Source organism: Aspergillus fischeri, genomic scaffold (assembly GCF_000149645.3).
Source record: "Aspergillus fischeri NRRL 181 1099437636264 genomic scaffold, whole genome shotgun sequence".
Classification (NCBI taxonomy): Eukaryota; Fungi; Ascomycota; class Eurotiomycetes; order Eurotiales; family Aspergillaceae; genus Aspergillus; species Aspergillus fischeri.
Window position 1 is genome coordinate 2247986 of NW_001509762.1, and position 23985 is coordinate 2271970.

Genomic DNA, 23985 nt, shown 5'->3' on the forward strand with positions numbered 1-23985 from the left:
GTTTTACATGCGAGCGAGGCAATCATGCCTGTTCCTATGTGTCTGCCCCTCAGTCACCCGGACTGGTCTTAGAACCCAGCCGGGTGACCAAATCAACGGCTACCAAGATATCCTCTTCCACACTGACCAGAATCAATCCCAGACTTCAACGTCTGGCGGACATTCTGGCGCAAGCACAGGCGGTGCCATATGAGGCTTCCGAGCAGAGTTCATCCTTGCCGGAATCATATTTTACTACCCGATCTTCAGTTCCCAAAAATGCGTCAACCCCGCAGCGCCAATCGCAGGAGGATGTGCTCATCTTGGAGAATGGAGTACCTCGCTTTATCTCGGGAAAACACTGGGCCTGGATGGCTGAAGAGGTGCGCAAAAAATGAATCGCTACTCTTGTGGGAAGAGAAACGTATGTGAAGATGAATGGATATCTGATCATTCACCAAACAGATTCAAGATATCCAATCTCTGCTCACGGAGTTGCAAGAGTCCTCGCCCAAAGAGGTCCCAGACGACCATCTAATCTGGGAGACTGATACCTCACGATCTAACGTGTACAGCTTTTATCCCGACACCCGAGAAGATTGCTATTTACTGCTGAATGTTTTCCTGGCCAATGTCGATCCCATAGTGCGACTAGTGCATCGTCCCAGTTTAGCTCGTCGCTTTGATGGATTCATTCGCACCCATTATTCCCTAGACGAGACTCAAGTTGACGGCAGTTACAGTAACTATATGGCATTCGACCCCCATCAATCTAATGCATTTGAGCCGCTGGCCATGTCCATTTTCTATGCAGCCATTAATAGTATGAAGGAAACAGATGTTTCACAGCCTTCAACAGAGACAAATCTCATCTCCTGCAAAGGTACCGAGCTGGGACTGAAGTATACCTGAAGCAACATCACTTCATGACCTCAAGGATCTTTGAGGTTTTACAGGCATTTGTCATTTTTCTGGTGAGTTCTTGCGTTGGTGGAAGATCGCTCTCATAGCTAATACGCAAATCACAGACAGCTCAATATCGGGAAGACGATATAGGCAAAGTGTGGCCCTTGACGGGTCTTGCCATTCGCATGGCCACTATTCAAGGCCTCCACCGTGACCCGTTGGCACTACCACTGGGAACGATTGACATAGTGCAAGTCGAGCTGCGCCGCCGACTATGGACACAGATCTGTCACCTAGATTTTCGAGCTGCGGAGGGACATGGGTTTGCTCCTTCAATCCACGAGTCTGATTTTGATACTCGTCTCCCTCTCAATGTGGACGATGTTGATCTAATAGAAAGAGTGGCGCCCTCTACCAAACTCTTAGATGCCCCTAAATTCACAGACATGACCATCTATCTGCTTCGGGTCACAGCCGCCCAATGTTACGGCCGCATTATCCAGATCACACATGCATCGCGAAAGAGAATGCGTGCCGGTTCCCAGGGAGATCTGGCAGAAGAGCAAGACTTGTCTGAACTTCAAACCCTGTTAAAAACCGCCGAGGCCATGGCAGCTGAGCTGGAGAAGGCGCTGGATAATCTTGTCCAATACTGCGACAAGAGAGTGAGCTTGCAATCAATGGCCTTACAGCTCAGGACTCATCTAAAGTCCAAATTCTGGGTCATATTCTGGATCCAGATTTCTCGCCAGGACCGTGAGAAGATCATCAGCCCGGCCATGCGAAGGAGGTAACCCCCCAAGGTCCGAACAACGTCTTACATCTGCTGACTTACAAAGTATATTCATGGATGCCGCCACAACCGTAGAGAACTGGTGTACAATCGCCTCAAGCAAAGATTGTGAACCCTTCCAATGGCATATTTCCTCACATGCCGGCTTCTACCCTATCCTTTACGTCCTTTCTGAGGTTCGTAGCCCTGTATTTCAAACCCCGGAGTGGGCCGATCTTCGACAGAGGGGTCTGCAGGTCGCAAACGCAATCCATGAAATCCGCGGCCAGCACACCACCGGGGCATGGCCAGCCATTATCTGGTTGATTGAGCGAATTCGATCCCGGAGCCTGGGTCTCACCGAGGACAATCGAACAGTCGATCCCACCCCAGGGCCACAGGACAATCCGATGTTGTCGGGATCAGGGTCGGATAGCATGGGTTTTATGGGAGTTGAATTAGACGCCGCGAACTTTCTGGGATTCACGCATCTGCAGGACTTTGACTTTCCTGACCTTGCGGGGTTTGACCCGATGTCGTTTTCTTGTCCTTCGCAGACGAGCTGATCTTCTGATACGCGCGAATACCGGCCTGATCAATTTGCTGGGCTTACTTCATGCAGCTCTGTTGTAACCTCTCGAGTTTGGGCTTTGAGGAATAGGTACATTGCGTTGCTTGATCTTTGTCTGATGACAGCCTGTATGAGAATACGTTTGTGGTTGCTTCTCTTCACACCCTGTATCCTTCATTCCGAACTCATGCAAGACCTCTGATCTAACTCAGACTTCACGCATATATATCCATGACCAGGGTATTATCCTAGGCTTGGTGCTTATGAATGTCCGATCCGTCCAGACTTGAAACGCACAATTAAGTTCATGAACCACTCAACAACCCATTTCTATACGGAATACCACCTACGACAGACTGGCATACCGTATGGAGGGGATGTGGGCCGCTGAGCGTAGCGGATTGATCCTCCGAAGCCTTTGACTCGTTGAAGGAGACCAGGGTGGGCTCGGCCGAGGGGACCCACAGCTCGTGCGACGCTTTTAAAGCGTACTCTGAAGTATACAAGAAGAAGGATATAGATAGAGGGAAGTATGATCAGTATATATAGAGCTGATCAAAACACATAACAGTATCAGACTTGAAATCGCCAAGTTGAAGCAGATCAACATGTCCGACAGCCACAGAAGCGAACCACCTCAATCACCACCGGATGAGCAGAATCTGAAGTCACTGAGACGCACGGAAAAAGCCAATGATGAGCAGGAGAAAGATAATCGAAATGGTCCTCGTCATGTTCATCGAGGATTCCTTTCCTTTCTGTGCTTCGTCCCAGCAATCGAAGACCCGCGACAATATCCTGCAGGACGCAAGTGGTTCCTGACTGCCATAGTGGCAGGAGGAGGACTGGTTGTGCCTCTGAGCAGTGGTGTCTTGTTCCGTAGGTCCTCTCTAACTGCCTGTGCTGACGGAACCACTATTGATATGAACGATAGCCTGCCTCATCATGATCGCTGAGGATCTTCACACGACCGTCTCTGTCGTGAACCTGTCCATCGCCTTTGGCTCTCTCTCCGTCGCCATCACACCCCTCTGGTGGTCCCACCTGGCAGAACTCTACGGCCGCCGACTCGTCTACCTCTTCTCCTTCTTCTTCCTCGGCCTCTTCAGCATCCTAGCCGCAATCAGCCCTAACATCGGCATGTTCATCGCAATGCGCCTCCTCAGCGGTGCCGCTAGCGCATCCCTCCAGGCCGTCAGCGCCGGTACCATCTCCGATATGTTCGACGCACAAGAACGAGGCAAAGCGATGGGCGCGTTCATGCTCGGCCCGATGCTCGGCCCCATGTTCGCGCCCATTATCGGCGGCGCCCTGGTCACCCGGTGGAGCTGGCGCAGCACGCAGTGGTTCATGGTGATCTATGGGTGGGCTGTGTTTCTCATCATGGTATTCTTCATGCCGGAGACGGCAACGAACCTCGAAGAGAACCAGTGGGACGAGCGGGCTACGTCGACAAGAGCGATGAGAGTTGTTAATCTCTTGCTGAAACCTATCAAGGCGGCTACCTTGCTGCAGTACCCGCCCATCCTCATCACCGTGTATTACACCAGCATCGTCTTTGCAACGTACTACCTCATCTGCGTCTCCATTGAAGATACCTTTGCCTTGCCGCCGTACTCGTGGAGCTCGATCATTGTTGGAGTCGCGTATATCCCCGCCGGGCTGGGCCTGCTGTTTGGTGCGATCATCGGCGGCCGCTGGCAGGATTATATCATGAAACGGACGGCGCGGGAAGAGGGGCGCTTTGACGACGAGGGCAATCTCATCTTGCATCCTGTTGACCGGCTCGGCGAGAACTGCCTGCTGGCGGGTATTCTCTTCCCGGGGGCATTGCTGTGGTGGGGGTGGACGGCGGACAAGCATGAATTCTGGCTGGTGCCGGTAAGTACGTCTTGCATCTGGTCACTGGCAAAGCTAACGATATAGTTGATTGGTAACTTCTTCTACGGCTTTGCGGGAATGATTCTCACCAATGTGACCATGACGATGCTGACCGAGTTCACGCCGAAGAGGTCAACTATGGGCGTTGCGGTGAACAATCTCATGCGGAACAGTCTGTCCTGTGTGAGTGCGGTGATTGCGCAGCCTCTGTTCGATGCTATCGGTACTGGCTGGTCCTTTACAGCAGCCTGTCTCTTCTGTCTGCTCAGTGGGGTACCTTTGATTCTGTTGAGGATCAAGCGGGACGACTGGAGTGCGAGGATGAGGGTGGCTCTGGGGGATGTGCAGTAGTGATACCTCAATACATGTTTGGTTATAAAGACTACGAGAGTAGAAATCGAGAATAATGGAATTACATGGTTCTGATGTTATATCTCCATCACCGGAAAGCAATCTGAACAGACTGCAAAATAACCTGCAATAGGGCCAGCAGCGTACCAAGCGCCCCAAAAACGATGACAGCCCAGAAGGTCAGCCAGTGAGCCGAATCTCTGTTATCACGCCAGAGCTGGACCCATTACGGGGCGTGGCTCGTGCCAGATGATCCTGCAGCACCGATAGCCGATACCGAAGAACCGGAAAGTCTCTGGGAAGGTAGTATTCTGCAGTCTCCAAGAGCACTGACCCGTGACAAGACCGCTTCCCACAGAGGATCGGAAGAAGCGGATCAGCCACTGCCCTTGGAACATCGCTGAAGGGATCGAGAGATCGAAACAAGGCGCGAGACTTCTTCGTTTGTCCGAACAAGAGGCGATATGACAGTAAGATCTCATTAAGCAAGCAGCCAACCTCGCTTTCTGTTGCCCATTGACAATGAAACCGATTCGTGGTGGCACATGCCTGCAGGACTGTTCTTTTGCCTGCTCCCGAGGAATGCGAAGGGCAAGACAAGATAAATGAAGGAAAGCGAAACAGAAACAGTTCTTTTGTGGCAGGGTTATACTCCAGGTGGCACGCCAGCGTGTCAACCCACTTCAACCGAACACCAGCAATGGAAGTAAGAAAGTGTGCATTGAAGCGCTTTGCGTTGACCTCGACCTTTCGCTGGAATGCTTCTCGGCTGGCCTCATCGTCACTCAAACAGAGGTTTCTGGACGGCAGGAGGACCCCGAAGCCCATTAGCAACTCGCTGAGAGGCATTCGCGTACAACTGGCTACCTCTATCTTCAAACACATATATGCGTCGCCCCTGTAGCCGCCTTGCTCATCATGAATCTCGAAATGCATATGATCGATGCGCCGGGGCTTAAAGAGCATTGTTTGCCAGCTCACGATACTGAGAACTAGATACAAAGCCGAGATATAATCGTTGTTGCCGTGACTGAGCTCCCTTATAATGCCGTCTTTGCAGAGCAGTGTCATCACCTCGTCGAAAGTGATCGACTCCCTTGTGACGAGATACTCGGCAATCTTGAAGAAGGCTCCTTCAAACTGCTCGAGCCGCTGCATATGGCCATTCTTTGCTTCCTGGCAATTCAATACGTCGAAGAACTCCGATGGCATTTGCTGTAGCTGCCATGCAAGCCAGGAACTGTACCATGACTGACATTTGGACTGGTAAGGCCATTGTTGTGCCGAAAGGAGACCATGTTTACCATGTTGAGAAGAGATTTGATTGGAGATTGCTGTTTCTATTTAGAGACATGCAACTATACAGATTTTGAGCGTGTTCTTACTTACCAAAAAAGGTTAATTGTTGGGTGTTCTTCTGCAGATGAGACTTCCACTGAAACCTCACCATGATTTCACAAGTAAGCAGTCTGCTGTGAGTCCCTGCTAATGTGTGTACTCAGTGAAATGGCGCATTCAGGGATATAGAAATGTAATGACATGATCAACTTGAAAAAGAAAGGGAAAAGCCATATAAGCACCACTTCTCCCTCTGTTTCAGGTCAATCTCAAACTGCCCCTGATATGCACGTTCTTCCGCACACCCTGCTTGCCGCTGGGCATGAAGTTCAGCAAGGTCTTGAGATTATCCTAGATATACCGAGACCTTGCTGAACTGCAGCCAGCTTGCAGCTATATTTAGTTGAATAGCTAGATATAATTCAGGGGGGTTCGTCATTTTCGTCCTTTCCAGTGAAAAGGATATGTATATGAAACCGAATCCATGGAGAGCACCTCATTTGACTTCTATATACGTAGTGTAAGCAGATGCATAGATCTGATCGTCCAAGCTTAGGAGGCTTTAGTCTCATGTAGCAACAAGGATATATTCCACCCCAGCTAATGGGATTGCTTCAAAGGCCGCCGTGGCGGGGAATTTGGGGAGACGCCGCCAGTAATAAAGCCGCGATAAGCTCGACCATGCCTCTAAATCTAATCGAACGCAGCTCCTCCAATAGTTTGCATATGCTTTGTTTTGGTGGCAGTTGTCCCTCTCATAGCCCACTGTGGCATGATTTACCCACCTGAGAAGAGAGATGTGTTTGCGGGGCGGTTGCTGTTGATGCCTATAATTATCCTCCTAATTCTTACGAACCTTTCTACGGAGTACTAGACTACTAATCCCCCCCGGCTAAGCTTTTGCAATCGACTGATCAGGAACTGCCACAATAATGCGTAAGCCCGAGATATTTCAGCTTTCGGTAGCGGCCTCCTTTGAAGGCCTCACCAGCAAAGAGAAGCTCTACGCCCACCACACGGCCAGGTAAGAGGCCCTAACTAACAGCATTTAACAGTCACACTGACGGTCAGACAGAGCCGCATGGCATGGGACAAGAATTATTCTTCGACAAGTGTCTCCAGAAGCAAACGATATTTTCGACTTCATCATTGCCCTTCACCACAGCTGTGATGGTCAATGGGAACAGCTAGCAAGAAGAGCGCAAGTGGATATGACTGAAGTGGAAAAATTCCTTGATTATGCAGCGGTTTTTCTCTCCAATATCGGAAATTACTTTGTGAGTACATACGCACTTGTGTCTTGCGCATTTCATAATTTGATTCTGTTGTAGGGCTCTGGGGATCAAAAGTTCCACCCTGATATCTCACCCGATGACCTGGAGAAGCTGGCGAACTGTGACCCTACCAGATCACAAATTTTTGCAAAAGTTCGGGATGCATTGTTTCGACCATTGCCCGATAGTCTGGGTGTCCCGAGCGACACCTCCCAAAGCACGTACTATCTTGGAGATGGGACCCTTGACAATATGGACGAGGTCTCCGCCGTGTCCAAGTTGATGGAATCGTCAAATATATTTCCTGAAAATACTAGATTGAGGAAGAGTGTCACCACGGAGGGTGGAATCTCCCGCCGGGCATATGCTATCCTGCAAGCCTCAGTAGAAGAAGATGAAACCGCTCTTCAAGAACCCGATCATCAGTCTGCCAATGGCACAAGAATTCTCTTGGTTCGGGGTGACCACAAAGAAGAACTTAAGAAGATCAGTCAGAGCCTGGGACAAGCTGTGAAGTACGCCGCCAATTGCGAACAGCAGAAACTGCTGTCAGGCATTGCAGAAAGCTTTTCTTCTGGCGACCTCAATGCCTACAGGGAAGCACAAAGGGTCTGGGTCAAGGATAAGGCCCCAAGGGTCGAGACTGTGTTTGGATTTGTCGAGCCGTACAGAGATCCTCTTGGTGTTCGTGCTGAGTTCGAGGGGATCGTCGGAATATCAGATCCAGAAAGAACCAAAGTACTCCACAGGCTCGCTGAGATTGCCTCTGATATTATTCCTCAGCTCCCTTGGGCGGAAGGGTATGAGGAGAACAACGGAAAGGGCCCATTTGAGAAGGAGCTTTTTGATATTCCTGACTTTGCAAGCGTCCAAAGTGAGTTGCATCAACAAGGAGTTCTCCCCAAATCTAGAGAGCTAACGAGACTGTAGTTCTGGCTTATTGCTCGAGCCTGGTGTTTCCCGGGATCAATCTCCCAAATGTAAGTGATCGCCTGCATAAAAGACACTGCCGTTGATTAACTTCCAATTGATAGTACAATGACATCAGACAAGAAGATGGTTTCAAAAACATTATCTTTGCTAACCGCATGATAGCAGAAAGTAAACGAGCCAGGGGCATACATATGATCCATGAATCAGAGCGCAAATTATTCCAGGAGCACCGCTTTACAGCATACTACATTTGGGTAGTTCTCCATGAGATACTGGGGCATGGCACGAGCAAGCTCCTTCAAGAGGACTCCCAGGGGCATTTCAACTTTGACAGAGAGCACCCGCCATTGAACCCACTCACTGGAAAGCCAATTGACAGTTGGTATGGTCCAGGGGAAACCTGGACAGGAGTTTTCACAGATTTATCAACAACTGTGGATGAGTGTCGCGCTGAACTTGTTGGTGCTTATCTGATCGATGTTGCTGAGATCCTGGAGCTTTTCGGATGCACTGGAGACAGCGAGATCAAACCTGCTGACGGTAAGAGCCCGATAAATGCATAGGACTTGGCCTGACCTTTCTGCGACCAAGTGGTCTATAATCTCTATCAGCAACTAGGAGTTGATGGACTGCGAGCGCTCGAGAATTACAACCCATCCACCAAGGTAAGTGCAACTAGATGAAGATAAACCATAGAAGCTAAAATTCTATTCTAGAAATGGGGTCAAGCACACAGCAGAGTACGTAGCAGCAAGCGCGAAAGCAAATGTCTCTAACCATTCCAGGCACATTTCGGTATGCTCCAACACATGCTTCGTGACAGCAGCGGTCTCTACAAAATCATTCATGATAAAGAGAGCCAGACTTTGACTGTTCGAGTCAATCGATCCCTTCTTCAGGAAGGCAAGGCTTCCCTTGGCCGGATGCTTCTCCGCTTGCATATCTACCGCTGCACAGCGGACATACGCAGCTGCCGCGAGTTCTATGAAGATCTGACTACAGTCAATGAGGAGGCTTTGGGATGGAGGGAAGTGGTCCTCATGAAGAAGGACTCGCCATTGGCATTTTGCCATGCAAATACATTTCTACAAGGAGACAGTGTCATCTTAAGGGAGTATGAACCTACTGTTTGTGGGCTCATCCAAAGCTGGGCTGAGAGGGATGTCTAAGGTCCGGCTATCATACATGTTTATACGAGTTAGAACAGGAGAAATATCGCTCGTCGAGATGCCCCGCAGGATGGCGATGATGCTGATGTCCATATAAAGCTGCTACAGACATATCTCCGAGGTCGAGTGTAGATTTGAACAGTCCACAATGACATTAGTTCTAGGTGTACAGGGACTGCTTTATCAAGCTAATGAAGACAGAGCTATTTGACTAGCTCATTGCTGTAGAAAGGCAGGACTAGCAGCACGGCGCTGGACAGCCATGTGGCATGTTGCCTGTTCTCTTTGCTTTGTTCGAGGCTATTAGCATATATTTGATCAGAGCATGATAGAGATCAAGAGAATAACTGAGGCCAGTAACGTCGCACAGAGGATTTGATGACGACGCGAGGAAACGTGCGCGATTCAGACACCTCCATTCTCCCATAGTTCTGGAGCAGCGTCCAAAGCGGTGGCGAGTTGGGCAGCAGATGAGAATAGCAATTTTTCATATATAGATAACCCCTAGTGTGGCCTCAAAAGCCTAATTAGGTCATGGGCGAACAAGTATCCTTCACACAAGGCATGAGTCCTTGCAGATGTAAATAGTGCATAGAATGACTTGTCTCAATTAATGCTGCTTTAGGCCCTGGTCGAAAACACTGGGGCACAGCTGGAGACCACGTCGGTTTGGTGTCCTTGCTTACCATTCGCACACATCTCTTCATGTTCCGGCCCCAGTTAGAATTTTGAGCGATTTCTTACTATCCAAAGTCCAACCTGGTTCATTGGTTGAATCAGCTTCTGGCTGTGACAATTTAATGACTAGCAGACTTTTCTAAGCTGCTAAGCAAATTAAGGGAATAACACTTATACCCAGTCATTGATCTCTTATACATCAGATACCTTTCACAGTCTATCTAGTTACATTAATCTACTTTCTATATCTTTATGTTTGTCTAAGCATGCACTGAGGTTATTAAGAATATTAATATTTACATCAAATTAGCCTCACTATCTGATCATTAATATTTCACTTTAGTGAGGTTAGGGGCTAGTGGGCTCATGACTACTGTACCTCTGTAGTCAGTTCCTATTACCATTCACTCACCTCTCTAAGAGCTCATAATGACACCTACTTGAACACCTAACTATTAGGCATCATTTCAAATACCCCTTTCTGGCATCCCCATCCTGCTTCTTCCTTCCTTCTTCACCTCCCTGATCATCATCACTTCCATCGTCTCGCAATCTTCGAACTTGGAATAGAGCATACTGAGTGCTGAGCTGAGGCCGCAATCAACATTCGGTCTTTTCTGAAGTAATCAGTGGACTGCCAGACAGCTACATCACTCATCCGTTCACCAGTCTCAATAGACTTGAATCGACGCGTTAGGGTCCTCCATTTAAACCAGAAAACAATGCTCAATCTGCTACGGTTCGAAAGAAGCTAGCACTTGGACCTCTCTATCACACTTCACCTGGCAGGGTATCCAGATATTTCAAGTTCACAATGACAGATGTGACTCGCCTGATAGTATCGCGGATTTCAATGCAGTTGGCCGCACGACAGGAATAAAAGCGGACCTGGCAGGCATGGAATTCTTGATCCACTGCCCCCCCGACCTCCCTCCAAGAAGCCGGATCGTTTCGCTTTGTGGAATTACGGACTGGGGTGATGGTGCCAGCCCCCAAAAAGATGGCTGGTTCATATCGGACTTTTACCTCTTTCACCATCTCCTACGCCCTCGTGGTAAATCCGTCTCTTTCCTTGGTGATTGCTCTCTTTTACATATGAAACTTGGCTGACTAAAAGCTCCCCAGGTCCTCTATCAACTAACCAAATCTGGTTGACCTCAGAGAGCCCCGATGATTTGGTCCGAAAATATACAGAATATGCACACGGTGATCCCCACGGGGAGAGACGAGTCGTCTTAGACATACAGTTGTTGGATGAGATCTCCTCTGCGGGGAACTTGCGTGTTGTCGCCCGAAAGGACCTCCTTGAGAAATTCCTCAACACCGTTCGCGAACAGGCCCTGATTGCGGAACGCCAAAGCGAACAGCTAGTTATTATGATATTCGGCCATGGAGATGCCGAGAACTTTGGGGTCCTCGTTGGCGGCGAAGGGAAACCTCAGAGCGCTCCGCGACTCTTCATGCGAAACATCAGCAGATTGCTTCCCAGCGATGTGTCAGTAACTCTGCTGATAACATCCTGCTATTCTGGAGGCTGGCTCGTCTGCCCGGATCTCTCGAGATCTTCGCGATACCTCAATGTGACCGGTATTGCCGCCGCCGGAGAGGAGAACGAATCCCACTCCTGGCCCGTTAGCAGAAGTATAGGCCGTGTAAGCGGCAGCTTGGCCGCCTCTGCCATTCTTGCGTCCCTGATCAAGGTTGAAGAGGAGGTGTCAGAAGAGTTGCAAGAAATCTCGCCACACCCAACATACATTGAATTTAGCCATTCATTATTTGAAGCCATCAAGGCAATGCACTTTTTCGGAGAGGAACAGAGGATACACTTTAGCGCAGAAGACGACGAATGGGAGATGAATTACCAGAGTCGTCTTGGGCTCCCGCTGGCATCCTACAAGACTCGATGGGAGTCCCTCCGAGCGATCCCGACAACCGCACCCTCTGAAGGGGACGCAGGGGAAGCTCTTCTTCCAAGAACAGGAAATGCACGACAATGTGGACGGCTTCAGGTCCTGGCTCGAGAATACTTTGCTGCGAATCCCGGTCCAGACAATGCTGGGCCCAATGTAGCGTTTCACAACACGCTCAAATTCATTCTGCGCGGGAGAACCGATTTCGCCAAAGAGGAACTCAGCAGTTTGTTTGACATAGTGACATACAGGCTTGGCTCCATGCATGAAGCCGACTACCTCCGGACGCAAATGGAAATTGAGTTTCCTTCAATCTTCGACGTTGATATCTACGAATGGAAGAAAGCGAACTGGCCTGAATTCACTGCCCAAGACAGAGCGAAGAAAGAGCAGACTCAATCGAAAATTCGTCGTCTCATACAGCAGAGGCGGCTCCTGACACGCCCCATCGGGGGTGGCTTGTCATACACAAAGCCCATCAACTACCTCGCGCTTGCCCTCCTTGAGTCGGGGTTACCATGGGAAGAAATCGACAACAGAATCAAAAATGCCAGTCTACAGAAGGTGGCATGGTACCGTTTGGTCTACAAGGCATGGCGAGGGAAGGGTGTGGTTAAAAATGAGGCGGTCATTACCCGCCGACGGGCATTTTTCGAAACGGTTAAGAGGATGGGTTGGAAGATCATTGAGAGGAATGAGTCATGGTGAACTAGGTTTGAGCTTACTAAATTACTGAACTCCCTCTAAATGGTAAAATCCCCTTAGCTCTAGATTATTGACTCAACCATCAGCCAGTCTAGGCAATGCTACAGGTTGATGAAGAGGACCTGAGTACCTCCAGTTGGCCAGATATGAATAGCAGATTTGGACATGAGACATGCATCCTGCGGTCATTGCAGTCAATGAGGCGCGTGCCATATCTTTCTGATACTACTCGCGCAAGGGGAGGGGGAGAGGAGCCTATGATGGAGCGTACCTAATGCAAGCGGTAGTTATCTTCTGAGAGCACCGGCTTGCGTAACGACGCTGTATTCCACCTCATGAACCGTATATATGAGTGTCGGAATAAGAGCCGTCGGTCTTAATGTCTCACCAGCTTTCCTCCTGGAATCGGGGGCGACCCCGAGCGACATTCGCTATCCAGACCCCGTCATCTCCACCGGGGCTCGGGGTCGCAATCTGCAGCATCTGACACTTCTGTCAAGTCCACATTCACAACGTTGAATATAGGACGACCCTCAATAGTATATGAGAGGGCCTAGACAGGTAACCAAGCTGGTATCCGCAGAAGGGCATCACAGCCAGCCCGCCTAATATGTACCACAGAGTCATAACGGGTATACCGTTCATAGTCTCGCAATGCGCTTATCCGATCCTTTGGGTAATTGTATGAATTCCAGATCCCCTGCTGCAGTAGCACGAGTCCAGCATAGCGCCGTAACGGCGTAGCGCCATGCCAGAACCGTATCAGAATACAGCCCTCGAGGACACGAGCCTGTGCAACACAAACGGTTCGACGCCGCTGCTTCGCCCCTATGCAGGGGCGTGGATGGAACAATACGAGTCAAGTGCAGGAGAGTCGTGTGTGCGGGGTCAAATACTACCGGCGCTTGTAAAGGTTTCGGAATGCTGTTTCAGCAGGGGGCCTTTTCTCGAGGTTGGCTTGCAAACGTAGTAGAAAAAGGGGCTTGGGTTTAAGTCAATGTACGGATACATCTTATTGGATATGGGGTAAGTTCAGACAATAACGAACCTTTTCCCGCTGAGGCGTTTTGACAAGGATCCATCTCTGCCAATCTTTAGCAGAGACTCTATATACTTAGTATTGCTGTTTGTATATACGGAGTACTCCGAACTGATGGCGCAATCCTACAGAGGCGGACTACTTCAGATTTCCTTTTTGCGGCGCAGGCAACTTGCAGCATCTTTTACCACTCAAAAGCCTCGCGCTGTATAACCGCCCCACACAAGTCAGCCTAATCATTTCAGATAATCTCCATATAAAATGGCCTACCCAGCGCCAGTTTCTTCCGTCTGTCAGATTACAAACTGGATTACCTAGAGCACATACCTACCGAGGCTGTGAAGCATGCGCGACAACGGTGCCAACGCTCCCAGCACTCCTTTGAAGAGCCCCAGACCCTCATCCAACCCTCTCCAAGACCACGTCTTACCCTCGGTCGAGTTCACTTTCTCCTTCAGTCCCTCATCTGCAGGTAGATTGACCCCGATATCCTCCGTAGAGGACTCGCTCGACCACCAGGTCGAACGACGCTCCCTCACAGCCAACACCCAGTCCCTCTTTCAGAACTTGCGCCTGAGCGAAGCCATGAGACATCCAAATCACAGTTCCCAGACTGATCCCAGTAGTGGCCCGAGAGAATCTGGGTTGACCCCTAACTCCCATCATACGACCTACAGGGACCTCTACAATGCCACTCCTAGTCCAGGAGGTGCTTCTTCCAAAGAACCGAGCCAACGGCGGCCACAGACGCCATCATCTCCGCTGGGTTCTGTGAGCTCTCATTCCCCGAACCTGCATCCAGCGGACTCGGGGGATACGGCAGCCAAGGATTCAGATCGCGACAACGATCCTGAATCTGACGAGGACTCACTGCAGATCAATAACAGTGAGGACGATGACGATGACGAGGATTACCTCTACAATATCCGCCAGGAGGAACTTCCCCAGGTGCCGATCTACGACATTCGGCTCCAGAATGCACTACGGAATGTAAGAGGCGAGCTCGCAGACCTCGCGCAAGTTATGAGTCGGCGCGAGCTGGCACAAGACCCCACAACCGCCTTTCATGAACTGTATAAACAGACGCTTGAGGCGAGCAGGTTCGCGTATCCCGCGACGCGGACTGTTGGATTTATCGGTGACTCGGGAATGGGTAAGCTTGCTGGGTTCAGGATGCGAGGAGACGCAGGGCTAAGTGAACCCGCAGGAAAAAGTAGTCTCATCAATTCCATCCTTGACCAAGAGGGTCTGGCTCGGTCGGTGAGTTCAAAGATCAGAATTTGTTTCGGCTCCTGTGAATGATCTCAAGTACTCATGTGGAATTCCCCAGAGCGGAGACGGAGCTGCTTGCACCACTGTCGTCACAGAGTTCCGGAGTGTGAACGAGGAGCATCCGCAAAACTATACCATCGAGGCAGATTTCATGGATAATGCCGAGATCCGAGAACTTCTTGAGGAGCTGCTGTCAAGCGTCAGGAAATACTACACGGACGCCTACCGGGACGTTCGTGATGCAACAGAACAGGAGGACATCAAGGCTGCTGCTAAGAGAGCCTGGGACACATTGCTCTCTCTTTTTCCCAACCAGCCGGCGCTTGAACTTGACTTCCTCTCTAGGGACGGAGAGGATGCGGTAGAGTCTATTGTGACAACATTGGAAGAGTGGGCAATGGCTGGGTTGGACCACCGCCCTGGCGGACGCGACAGTCTTCTGTATTCCGCTGTAGCTCGCCACGCTGATGAATGTATGGAGCAGCTGGATAACCTTATGGCTGATTCAAGGGAGGGTGATAGGCCGGCACTATGGCCTTTTGTCAAGTTGATCAGGTTTGAGAGAATCTAGTCTGCAGCCTCTTTTTTGATTCGTGTCTAACGGTGACTAGGGTTTATTTGCGATCGCCGATTCTGCGCACTGGCTTAGTGCTGGCTGACCTCCCTGGTAAGGCATTTTTCTGGCTCTGTATCTTTTGACGGCGAGTAATTGACAGACGTTCAGGCTTTCGTGATCTGAACTATGCTCGAGAACGGGCAACTGAAAGGTATCTTCGCCACAGTTGCGACGAGGTGTTCATTGTTAGTACGATCATTCGTTGTACGACAGACCAGTCGATTGGTGATATCATTCGCCGATGTGCACAAGGCCAACCGATACGGATCGTTTGTACTCGTTCAGAGGCAGGCTTTCTCTTCCCCAACCCGGTGGGACCGGAGCTAACGAGACAATCCCAGGATGTGGATGCTAGAGAGACAGCACGGACATCCTCTGCGGGCGACGCCAGACATATCCTCGATCTTGACAGCCGAATCCAGAACCTCGCACGAAGAATCAGGCAGATACGGTCTCGTAGACGACAAGCCAGCGGAAGTAGAAGTCAAAATCTCGCTGCGGAGGAACTCGCCCTTAGGTAAGTTTCGTCCGCTCAATTGCGGTTAGGACGCAACGTGACCAGGCATTACCAACAGCGACGAGAAAGAGACACTGGAATTCGAGTAGGTGGCCCTTTTGCTTTGCTGCACGGATTGGATATTTTGTGCTGACTGAATGCTGGTCAGGCTGAAGCGGTTACTCATTGTAAGACGGAATAAGCGCGTAACCGAGTCTTTATCGCGTGCCTGGAGCAACCAAGCCCGGGTATTCTGCGTGAGCAATAAACTTTACGCAGACCACCGTGCAAACGATCCCGAGCAAGCCAACGGATACCTCGAGCTCAGTGGTATCACAGAGCTTCGTCGCTATTGCCAGTCTGTTCCCGCAGATGCGCAGCTTCGTGCAACGGAATCTTTTCTGCAAAATCAAGTGCCCGCACTTCTAGGTTCCCTAACTCAATGGGCATTGGCGGGTTCCGACGCCGTCACTGTAGGCCGGGCGGAAGTTCTGCGCGATGCCTTGAACGAAGCCGAACAGACTCTCCAACGGGTATGGTGACTGTCTTATCGGGCAACCGGTTCCTTTTTTATCCTTTCAAGATTGGAAGTGCTTTGGCAGCTTCGAAGTGATGGTCAAGAGTGCATAATCGCTGACATCTTCTAGAGCATTGCCTCTCCTCGGTCAGGAGTCCGGCTTGCGCAGAGCAGTCTAGAGCGACAGTTTAGTGATTTGATTATACAAACCATACGTGCGCCCAGAACCTCACTTTAGCCTTCGAGAGACATCATAGTAACCCCGGCACAGGCAACTCCCGGAACAGTTGGAGAGATCATGCAGTCGATGCGAGCAGGGAATGGGCAACCGTAAGTCAAACAGACAAGTGAAATAGCACATAGAGTTGTACCTGATGGGGGTTCACAGTGGCACCATTCGACCTACGCCGCTTGGTGTCGCAACTACGGGACACACCAAACGGCGAAGCAACCATATCGCTGCTGGAACGAAGAAATCCTCGGTCCGGGAAGTGATCAACTATCCATCAGATGGGATACCATGCTTGGTTGGCTTGAAGAGAAAAGAGATGAACTTGACGAAGAACTGTCTGATATTTTTCAGCACATCTGCGACTCGATTGAAGGTAGGAGTTGTTCCACCTTTCAACCAGCGTCAAGAAAGGCGACAAACCCAAGATTTGGGTGGCTGACTACGCTCGTTAGAACACCATGATATAGCACCGGACAGCCTGGGTAATTTGCTCTTGAACATGGAAACGCGGCAAAGATGTATAGGAGACGCCATCCATAGCTCCTTGGATGACCTGCTTTATGCAACTGAGTATTTTATCCACGGCTTCTATTCGGCGCGGAGGATGACTGACCTGCTATCAGAAAAATCAAGTCCGACGCAATAGGCGGACACGCTAGCTCCTATATTGCGGGCGTCATGCGTCCGGTGTATAATACCTGTAGGGAGCAATATGGTATGATACCGAGAACTCCACTTTGGCATATTACTCTCAAACACGTCTTTTTTCACTAACCACAGACTGCGAACCGTAGGAACGGGCAGCGACTCCAGACGCAAGCAAACCATGAACCGACATCTCTCATCCTCACCTTTATTTTTAGAGTTGGCCAACAGGCTGACTGGCGACTATCGTGGACTTATTGAGAGGACTTTTAGTCAGCTCGACCAAAAGCTTCGCGAGGAGCTCTCGAGTATTACAAGGGATTTGCGGGCTTCGGTCACGGTAGAGGGCGAGACATCCGAGGCCGGGCAAGATCCCCGACATGCAGAAGAATTAAAGCGGAGGGTGGGAGTAATCCAGGACGCGTTGGTTCATGCCCAAAGAATTGTAAGAGAGGTCCGGCAGTGATGGTATAGTCAGAGTGAATTGCATTTCATCGTTTCTTTCTGCATAACAGGGCAGAATGTTGCAGTTAGGAGGGGTGTCTCTTGTAATGGTCTATCTGTTAAGTTGTACTCAGCACAATCAGTTTCGCCTCCCAGTGTAGTCTGCAGGCAACCGTCTCAACCCCATTGACGATCCCGTGCACTGCGAGACTAATGAAAAAGAAAATCCGCCACAGTTGAAGGGCTGTGGCCAGTTTATATGCCTTAGATCTGACTTGCCGTCTCGAACCATTTTTGTGGTTCACTTTCGAGAGATATGCGGACGAAGAACGATGTAACAATGTCTCGTATGTGGCTAGGGCATCCTTCCATAGTGGTGAATCTGTAAGGGCTACGTTTGGGACCTCTCTTTTACAGACTATCCCAGGCACCGAACGTTGATTAGCGCAAGTTCTTGACGGGATAGGTGCCCCTCACATCATGGCACTTCCCCTCCATCCGCATCCTTAAGAAGCATTTGAAGGGCATAGTGTCTGCCAAGAAAAAGTCGTACAGGCTCTGGCCCAGGGAGCTTCGAGCAGGCCGTAAGACGGCTGAGAGCTCCTCCTTCACAATACTCCATCCACCTTCGTTTTCAAGTCCAAGGGAACCTAGTAAAAAGCCTACGTGGCGCGGCAGTATTGCATGGTGGACCTTAGACCACACGTCATGTAAATTGTGCGTCAGCCTCGCGCTGCCAGAGGGCACCGAATCGAGCTTTACCCCGTGCTGCCGTATCGTGGGGACGCAACATGTATAGAATGAAAAGCTGTGACCAAAGCATATGAGAGAGTGTGAACAGCAGCAGCGCAAAGATTGACGGGCAGCTAGCGCAGTGTATATGTACATAGTAAACCTCTCCACTTTAATCAGTCATTTCAGGGCATTATCGCCCACATCAGTCGTTCTTTTCTAACCACTCGCCCCCTTCTCATGGCGTCTCGTCCCATTCGTCCCAGCCACGTCGATAGTCATCCTCACCCCCAAAGCCAAGTGCTTTAGTGCGTTCGAAGTAGGGCCCGTAATCCTCATCATCGTCGAAATCCTCAGGGTTAAGATCCCAGATAACCTCTATCATCCACGTAAGCCATGGAGGTGGCGGTGGCCATTTCCGAAAATACTCAATCCGTTGAGACTCATCAAGGCTTTCTTTTTGTTCCTTCCACCAGGTAAAGAATATCATTATATAGTCTTCGCCAGCGCCCATACGCCAGCATATGCTGTATGGACTGGTGTCCTGGAACATGAACCAAGGAGGGGGAACTGCTCCGTATTGAGCGACCAGCTCTGCAATTTTATCCTTAGGGCGTGTTGAGTCGTCCATTGTGTATGTCACTAGAGTATGTCATGTGACTGAGGGCCAAAGTAGAGATGCGACGATATAGCAGTCAGCTTGCTGCTTCAACTGAACTTGGGTGACGCGCGCTGCGCACACGGTGACTATGAAATGCGCAAAATGGGAGTTGTATAAGTGAGATTGCAGCAAGCAGGCAAATTAGGTGCAGGAATAACAGTGAATAGGAGCAATACTTAGAATTAAAACCAATCAATCAGCATCCAGATCAGCAATAAGTTGACTGTGGGAGTGCAAGCAAAGCTTCGCGGGCAGCGCGCGTGGGCTAGTATCCGTGCCAGGCGCACCTACACCACTTCTGTGGTCAGGGTAACGTGACCTCAAATCCAACCAAGCACCAATGAGAGAGAGGCTTGGCGGGGGAGGAGGGTGTGTGTTTCTTGCTGTTTTTTGGCAGCTGTGGGGTGGGTAACCCCTTTCACTGTGTTCCTTGGAGTGGTTAAACCCAACCCAAAAGCCCCAACCTAAACCCAGTCTGAACCTGCCATGGGTTGGGTTTGGGTTCTAATTCTTAGAACCCTTTAGGTTGTGCTCTAACCAGCGTTCAAGTACCCTTGAATCCCATTTATGAAAGGATTTTTCTGAAACATTTGGCTGCTTCAGAGCGAGATTGCCATATATCCTTTCTGTCAAGTGATAATTTGACGAATATTGGCCCCTTTGCGGCGTGGATATTCTTCTCAAGCACGGGTTCCATAAGGACAAGGGAAGTGAAAGGTGCGGATGCAGTAAAGATAAGAGGACTGTGCAACGATGGTTCATTCTCATCTACCCTGAATTTACCTTTCTTATTTTGAAGATGACGTACTGTTGACCAGTCGGACAATCGGTCTCGGCATACCAGCCTTGAATGTATTAACCATATGGAGGAGATCTCGAGCACGGTCAAACCATGACGCTACCAGAAGTCAAGCAACGGATGACCGTTTCAATCAGGGAGGATATAAAACCAACTCACGGTCATTCCTTAGATACTCTTCATTTAGCATACCACTTGCCGATTGGTTCGCAGTATCTGCAATCCAGATCGAGCGGATCCGAATACCCTGGGTACTTAGTCTGAGAAGCATCTCTTCCCAAATTGGCTCGTAAAGCTCCTATTGTTGGAATAGATCAGAAATATGTGCTTCTTTCTCTAGCCCCCTTATATGACAAGCAGCCCGTTACCGATCTGAGGATTATGACTAACCTTCGGAAATCCACTACCATGAGCTCCAATAATCGTGACATCTGCTGGTTGAGGATTTGGATTTCACCTTGAGTGTATGCTTTCACCGCGGCTGCAAGTGATAAGCGCCTGAAATAAAAGAACCGTCAACCGACAGTATGTGGAGCCTGCACTGACGTGTCACCAGCTGAGATGCATTGCAGTATAGCCAACCATGAATCAGTCACAGCATCACGACTCAAGATACGCAGCTTTTATAACACTTCATCCTTTTCTGGTTTCTTTTCTTTTTTTTTTTTTCTTTAAGGCTGAATACCTTTCTTTCCTCTAGCTGCTGAATACCCTCCATACTTACCATATTTTATCAAACTTGTTGGTACTCCTTTTGCGCAGACTTGCCTGTGAATCCTTCCCTATACCCAGAGACAAGAACCAGTACCCTATACACAGGGAAATAATGGCACTCTTCAGATCCAAGTATAGCGTGAGCGCACCCTCAACAGACCTTCTGTCCTATTTATTTGGTTCGCCCTATAGGAATGAAGGAGGCTGGGAATCATCAGAGCCTCTTATGGAATCAGCAGCAGAAGGCGAATTTCCAGGATATTCGATCGACCAAATCAAGAATATTGTGAAGCGAGTTGGCTGCGGCCTTAGTCGGTTGGGGGCTAAAGGAAAGCGGGTAATGGTCTATGGTGACGCTAACATTAATTTCCCCTTGTTGTCCTTGGAGTTATTGCTGCTGGAGCAACATGCAATATTCTCGCCCCTGGCCCTGTGGACGAACTCATTTCCCGTCTGCGACAACTGAACTGTGACCTTGTGCTCTTCGCACCGCAGGATCTCGAAGCTGTCTGTACTGCCGCAGCAACATTGAGTATTCCCAGCGAGCGTCTTTTTATGGTTGATGAGTCTCTCGGTGGCGAGCATACCAACGCTTCAGAAGACGGTGCTTTTAGACACTGGGGCCATCTCTTGAAGACGCCTGGCGGTGACATTTATGAGTGGCCTAGACTCTCTCCCGATGAGGCAAGAACCATGACTGCTGTCCTGCTCTACACTTCTGGGTACGTTCACTTGGTGTATGCATGCTACTTGATGCAGATGTCAACTGTTAACTTCGTTATAGGACAACAGGCTCCTCGAAACTCGCTGAACGAACTCACTACAGTCTTATTGGTAATATTGAACAAACTTTACAGCACTACAACCTCCGCGAAAGGAGAAACGAAACCATATTCTGCAATTACAAGTTCTGCGGTATGGGATTTTTAATATTAGGCATCTTGCTCCCTTTGAAGGCTCGATATAAGACTATATTCCCCCCTAGGTTTGAACCAGAAATATTCATGAAGACAATTGAACGATTCAAACCTACCTGGTTGATGCTCCCTAAGCATCTGATACGCGAGCTTCTGACAAAGTTCGACAAGCCCCGCTTCGCCAGTGTACAACATGTACTCACAGGCGGCGCTATCATCTCTTATGAAATGATCGAGCAGTGGCAGCGACTGCATGGATCTCAAGTGCAGAGTACATATGGAATGACTGAGTAAGTAACCTTGTATGATGTTCCTCTTTTGACCCGCACTCAGAGCACGGCTTAATCCAATACTTGGCCAACTTAGGGCGGGCCTTTTTACTATGCCAGATCCAACCCAGCTGGTAGAGGACGCCACAACAGGAGTTTTGCTTCCCGGTGTCGAGGCGAAGATACTTGGTGATGACGGCAAATTGTTAGGCAGGGGGCAAAAAGGGCACGTTTACATTCGGACTCCATTTGCAATGAAGGGTTACTTTAATGAACCCTGGCAAACTACGCAGACCATAACGGAGGATGGATGGATCAAGACCGGTGACATTGGCTGGGTTGGTGAGCGTGATCAATTCTATATTGTTGGTCGCCAAAAGGTACGTCTTTTTGCCAAAGGGTACGCGATGTCTAAATGTGCTGCTGAACATATCGAGGACCTATTCAAAATCAACGGTGACAACGTTTCTGCAGCGGAAATCGAGACAGCTATCTTACAGCATCCGGCAATTACGGATGCCGCTGTTATTCCTGTACTTCTGTAAGGCCAAATATATCTTTTCTATCTACTGTTCTTTGTGCTGATGGATTTATCTCTATCTTCCTGATGTACAGACCTGGAGATGAAGAGCCTGTTCCTCGTGGTTATATTGTCAAGGCAGAAGACTCTGCCTTGACAATAGAAGAATTGATGTACTGGATGCGGGCAGAACTGACTTCACGCATGCAACTCCGTGGTGGTGCAGCCCTCATTGATGCGATTCCAATTTCAAATGTGAGTCGGCCATGCCTTGAGTCTCAACCTCTGGCTCACACTTGACCTTCAGGTCGGAAATAGCAAAGTCGATCGTCAGCGACTGATCGAGCTTGCTGAGAGCGAGCTGCAGGTTCTAAACTAGGCAGAACAGGATACGGGCAAGCAAAAGCACGGCGCTTAAATCTGCTTATCTGTCCAGCGACGATCATTTACTGTTTCATCAAAGCACGACTTTGGAAGAACTGTATGCTTCCAGAGCTTGCTTATATCATCGGCAGCGGAAGAAGTGGGAATCAGGCGTGCTTCACTATTCATATGCAGTACTGAGAGCAGGACCAGCCTTCTTCCTCATTTATTAGAGTGGATCTGCAGACGATGCGAGGATAAACAATCCTAGGGCATAGGTCTACCAGGTGCTATTACACCCATCCTTAGCTACCTCATATACTAATGGGAGTTTCACTGTTATTAACATCAATTGACATAAAACTCTATGCGCTTTTGCGTTCGGTAAACACATCAGTGGAAACTGGGTTCTAGCCCGATTGTAATATAGCCCTCTGCACCTTAAACCATTAAAAGTCTGCAAAAAATAAATCCACGCTACAGCCCCTGTTTCGAAAAATAAAGTGAGGGTTGGTCGGGCGCCAAAATGCCTGGTAATAAAGCCCCTGCTTTCTTTCGGAAAGACATATGAGGGTTGATGTAGAGGCGGGAGCAGAGAGGACTCCCAGCACGACCATATTTCACACGCCGCGACTTTTCCGTGGAGTTGAATAGTCACGGGCTTCATCACTTCTGTCCAGAAACCGTGCACACGCGAGCTCTCGAGAGGACTCGTGATATCGAACTTTCCATCATCAGTGAGGCCGAGAATATCCTGCTGCCATATCTCACTGTACTTCCACTGGTCTTCACCATCGACTTGCACGTGGCACACAAGCACAGTACAACTATGCCTGAGATAAATATCTTTAGACGTGGAGCTGAAAACCATGTTGACGGTGCGATTGTTTTGATCAGGAGAGGAAGAGAAGAAAAGAAGTAGAAGGGCCGGATTGAGCAGAATCCACTCTTTCTCTCGGGTGCTTGCTTTTAAACCATTCAGACAGCCGGCCATGCTGAAGACTCGGAGCCGAAGAATATGAATATACTGCTTTCAAACCCCACTTCATGTTCTGCTATTCCTTAATAGCGGGATATTTGGCAGAAGTGGAGGTTGTAGGTGGGGTATCTGTATGTCAACTTTATCTCTGCTATGCTAGAAATGGTTGACTAGACAGGCAATATGCATTTCAGCGCACCCACACACCGCACAAAGTGCGTGGCTGCGTTGAAATGTAACCATACTACTCCGTATCGGACTCGAGTCTGAACACTATATGCGTTAATAGGGACTGCTAATCGC

At 49.4% G+C, this 23985-nt stretch overlaps 8 protein-coding genes across 8 annotated transcripts, besides 1 other annotated feature; 6 read left to right on the forward strand and 2 right to left on the reverse strand.

Annotated features, from left to right (window-relative positions):
• Window positions 1–905: 905 nt before the first annotated feature.
• On the forward strand, window positions 906–2223 carry NFIA_080330 (fungal specific transcription factor domain-containing protein; the record flags this gene model as incomplete). Its single annotated transcript, XM_001259985.1, has 3 exons — window positions 906–953; window positions 1008–1675; window positions 1725–2223. 3 exons carry the CDS (start codon window positions 906–908, stop codon window positions 2221–2223), a joined length of 1215 nt encoding a protein of 404 aa, XP_001259986.1.
• A 613-nt stretch (window positions 2224–2836) lies between these two features.
• NFIA_080340 (MFS transporter) lies at window positions 2837–4460 on the forward strand (the record flags this gene model as incomplete). Its single annotated transcript, XM_001259986.1, has 3 exons — window positions 2837–3107; window positions 3163–4109; window positions 4155–4460. 3 exons carry the CDS (start codon window positions 2837–2839, stop codon window positions 4458–4460), a joined length of 1524 nt encoding a protein of 507 aa, XP_001259987.1.
• Window positions 4461–4640: 180 nt separating this feature from the next.
• NFIA_080350 (uncharacterized protein) lies at window positions 4641–5672 on the reverse strand (the record flags this gene model as incomplete). The annotated part of the gene is made up of 1 exon (XM_001259987.1): window positions 4641–5672. The coding sequence occupies one exon, from the start codon at window positions 5670–5672 to the stop codon at window positions 4641–4643; it is 1032 nt and encodes a 343-aa protein (XP_001259988.1).
• A 1058-nt stretch (window positions 5673–6730) lies between these two features.
• NFIA_080360 (dipeptidyl peptidase III) lies at window positions 6731–9174 on the forward strand (the record flags this gene model as incomplete). The annotated part of the gene is made up of 8 exons (XM_001259988.1): window positions 6731–6822; window positions 6874–7075; window positions 7130–7946; window positions 8003–8052; window positions 8107–8545; window positions 8597–8670; window positions 8722–8745; window positions 8791–9174. The coding sequence occupies 8 exons, from the start codon at window positions 6731–6733 to the stop codon at window positions 9172–9174; spliced, it is 2082 nt and encodes a 693-aa protein (XP_001259989.1).
• Window positions 9175–10852: 1678 nt separating this feature from the next.
• NFIA_080370 (uncharacterized protein) lies at window positions 10853–12470 on the forward strand (the record flags this gene model as incomplete). The annotated part of the gene is made up of 2 exons (XM_001259989.1): window positions 10853–10906; window positions 11100–12470. 2 exons carry the CDS (start codon window positions 10853–10855, stop codon window positions 12468–12470), a joined length of 1425 nt encoding a protein of 474 aa, XP_001259990.1.
• Window positions 12471–13851: 1381 nt separating this feature from the next.
• NFIA_080380 (uncharacterized protein) lies at window positions 13852–16741 on the forward strand (the record flags this gene model as incomplete). The annotated part of the gene is made up of 8 exons (XM_001259990.1): window positions 13852–14659; window positions 14714–14766; window positions 14837–15333; window positions 15390–15445; window positions 15503–15681; window positions 15736–15911; window positions 16060–16423; window positions 16646–16741. The coding sequence occupies 8 exons, from the start codon at window positions 13852–13854 to the stop codon at window positions 16739–16741; spliced, it is 2229 nt and encodes a 742-aa protein (XP_001259991.1).
• Window positions 16742–18169: 1428 nt separating this feature from the next.
• Window positions 18170–19091, reverse strand: NFIA_080390 (uncharacterized protein; the record flags this gene model as incomplete). Its single annotated transcript, XM_001259991.1, has 2 exons — window positions 18170–18390; window positions 18749–19091. 2 exons carry the CDS (start codon window positions 19089–19091, stop codon window positions 18170–18172), a joined length of 564 nt encoding a protein of 187 aa, XP_001259992.1.
• A 1467-nt stretch (window positions 19092–20558) lies between these two features.
• Window positions 20559–20593: a microsatellite.
• Window positions 20594–21189: 596 nt separating this feature from the next.
• Window positions 21190–22719, forward strand: NFIA_080400 (class I adenylate-forming enzyme family protein; the record flags this gene model as incomplete). The annotated part of the gene is made up of 6 exons (XM_001259992.1): window positions 21190–21356; window positions 21419–21841; window positions 21918–22200; window positions 22258–22361; window positions 22436–22595; window positions 22648–22719. The coding sequence occupies 6 exons, from the start codon at window positions 21190–21192 to the stop codon at window positions 22717–22719; spliced, it is 1209 nt and encodes a 402-aa protein (XP_001259993.1).
• Between the last annotated feature and the right edge of the window lie 1266 nt (window positions 22720–23985).